We start from the raw sequence: 438 nt of genomic DNA, 5'->3' as shown, positions 1-438 counted from the left end.
TGGGCGTCATTTCGGGCGCCTTCGCCAGCCTGGCATGGGTGCGAGCACGATCCAGGGGCCAACCCTCTCCCTCGCGCCTCGTTCCCTTTCCTTGGTTACTAGTGCAGAACTCACCTTGGTTGTTCTTCTGGTCCGATGCTAATCCTGGCATGGTTTACTTAACCTTTATTTAGGAAAGAAAGGGTTGGGTGGAGCAAGGCATGTGGGCGCCTTAAGACCCCCAGACCAGTAAGCTTGTGACCTCCCATGACGAATTTTCCCATTCAGTTACAGCAGACACACTAAACCTTTGCAATTTTTTTAAAAACTAAACTCTGAGGGACCAGCAGTTAGTGTAATGGCTATGCCGCTGGACTCCCACGTAGTTGACCGTGGTTCGTGTCCCCGACCCGTTGGCTTAAAACTCACGCCGGGCACGTGTGCGTGCATGCCCAAGAT

The 438-nt window shown here is 53.0% G+C and overlaps 1 protein-coding gene across 3 annotated transcripts in view; it reads right to left on the bottom strand.

Annotated features, from left to right (window-relative positions):
• Positions 1–438, bottom strand: part of LOC102486769 (protein FAM122A-like) — a 60,893-nt gene that overhangs the window by 57,560 nt on the left and 2,895 nt on the right. For all 3 annotated transcript variants that reach the window (XM_006171436.2, XM_006171439.1, XM_006171440.2), the window contains exon 3: positions 115–163. In XM_006171436.2, the coding sequence (XP_006171498.1) occupies positions 115–151 (37 nt within the window). In that variant the 5' untranslated portion in view covers positions 152–163. The remainder of the gene's footprint in view (positions 1–114; positions 164–438) is intronic.

Source organism: Tupaia chinensis, unplaced genomic scaffold, assembly GCF_000334495.1.
Source record: "Tupaia chinensis unplaced genomic scaffold, TupChi_1.0 Scaffold149560_1, whole genome shotgun sequence".
NCBI classification, from domain to species: Eukaryota; Metazoa; Chordata; class Mammalia; order Scandentia; family Tupaiidae; genus Tupaia; species Tupaia belangeri.
This window is presented reverse-complemented; position numbering and strand designations above follow the sequence as displayed.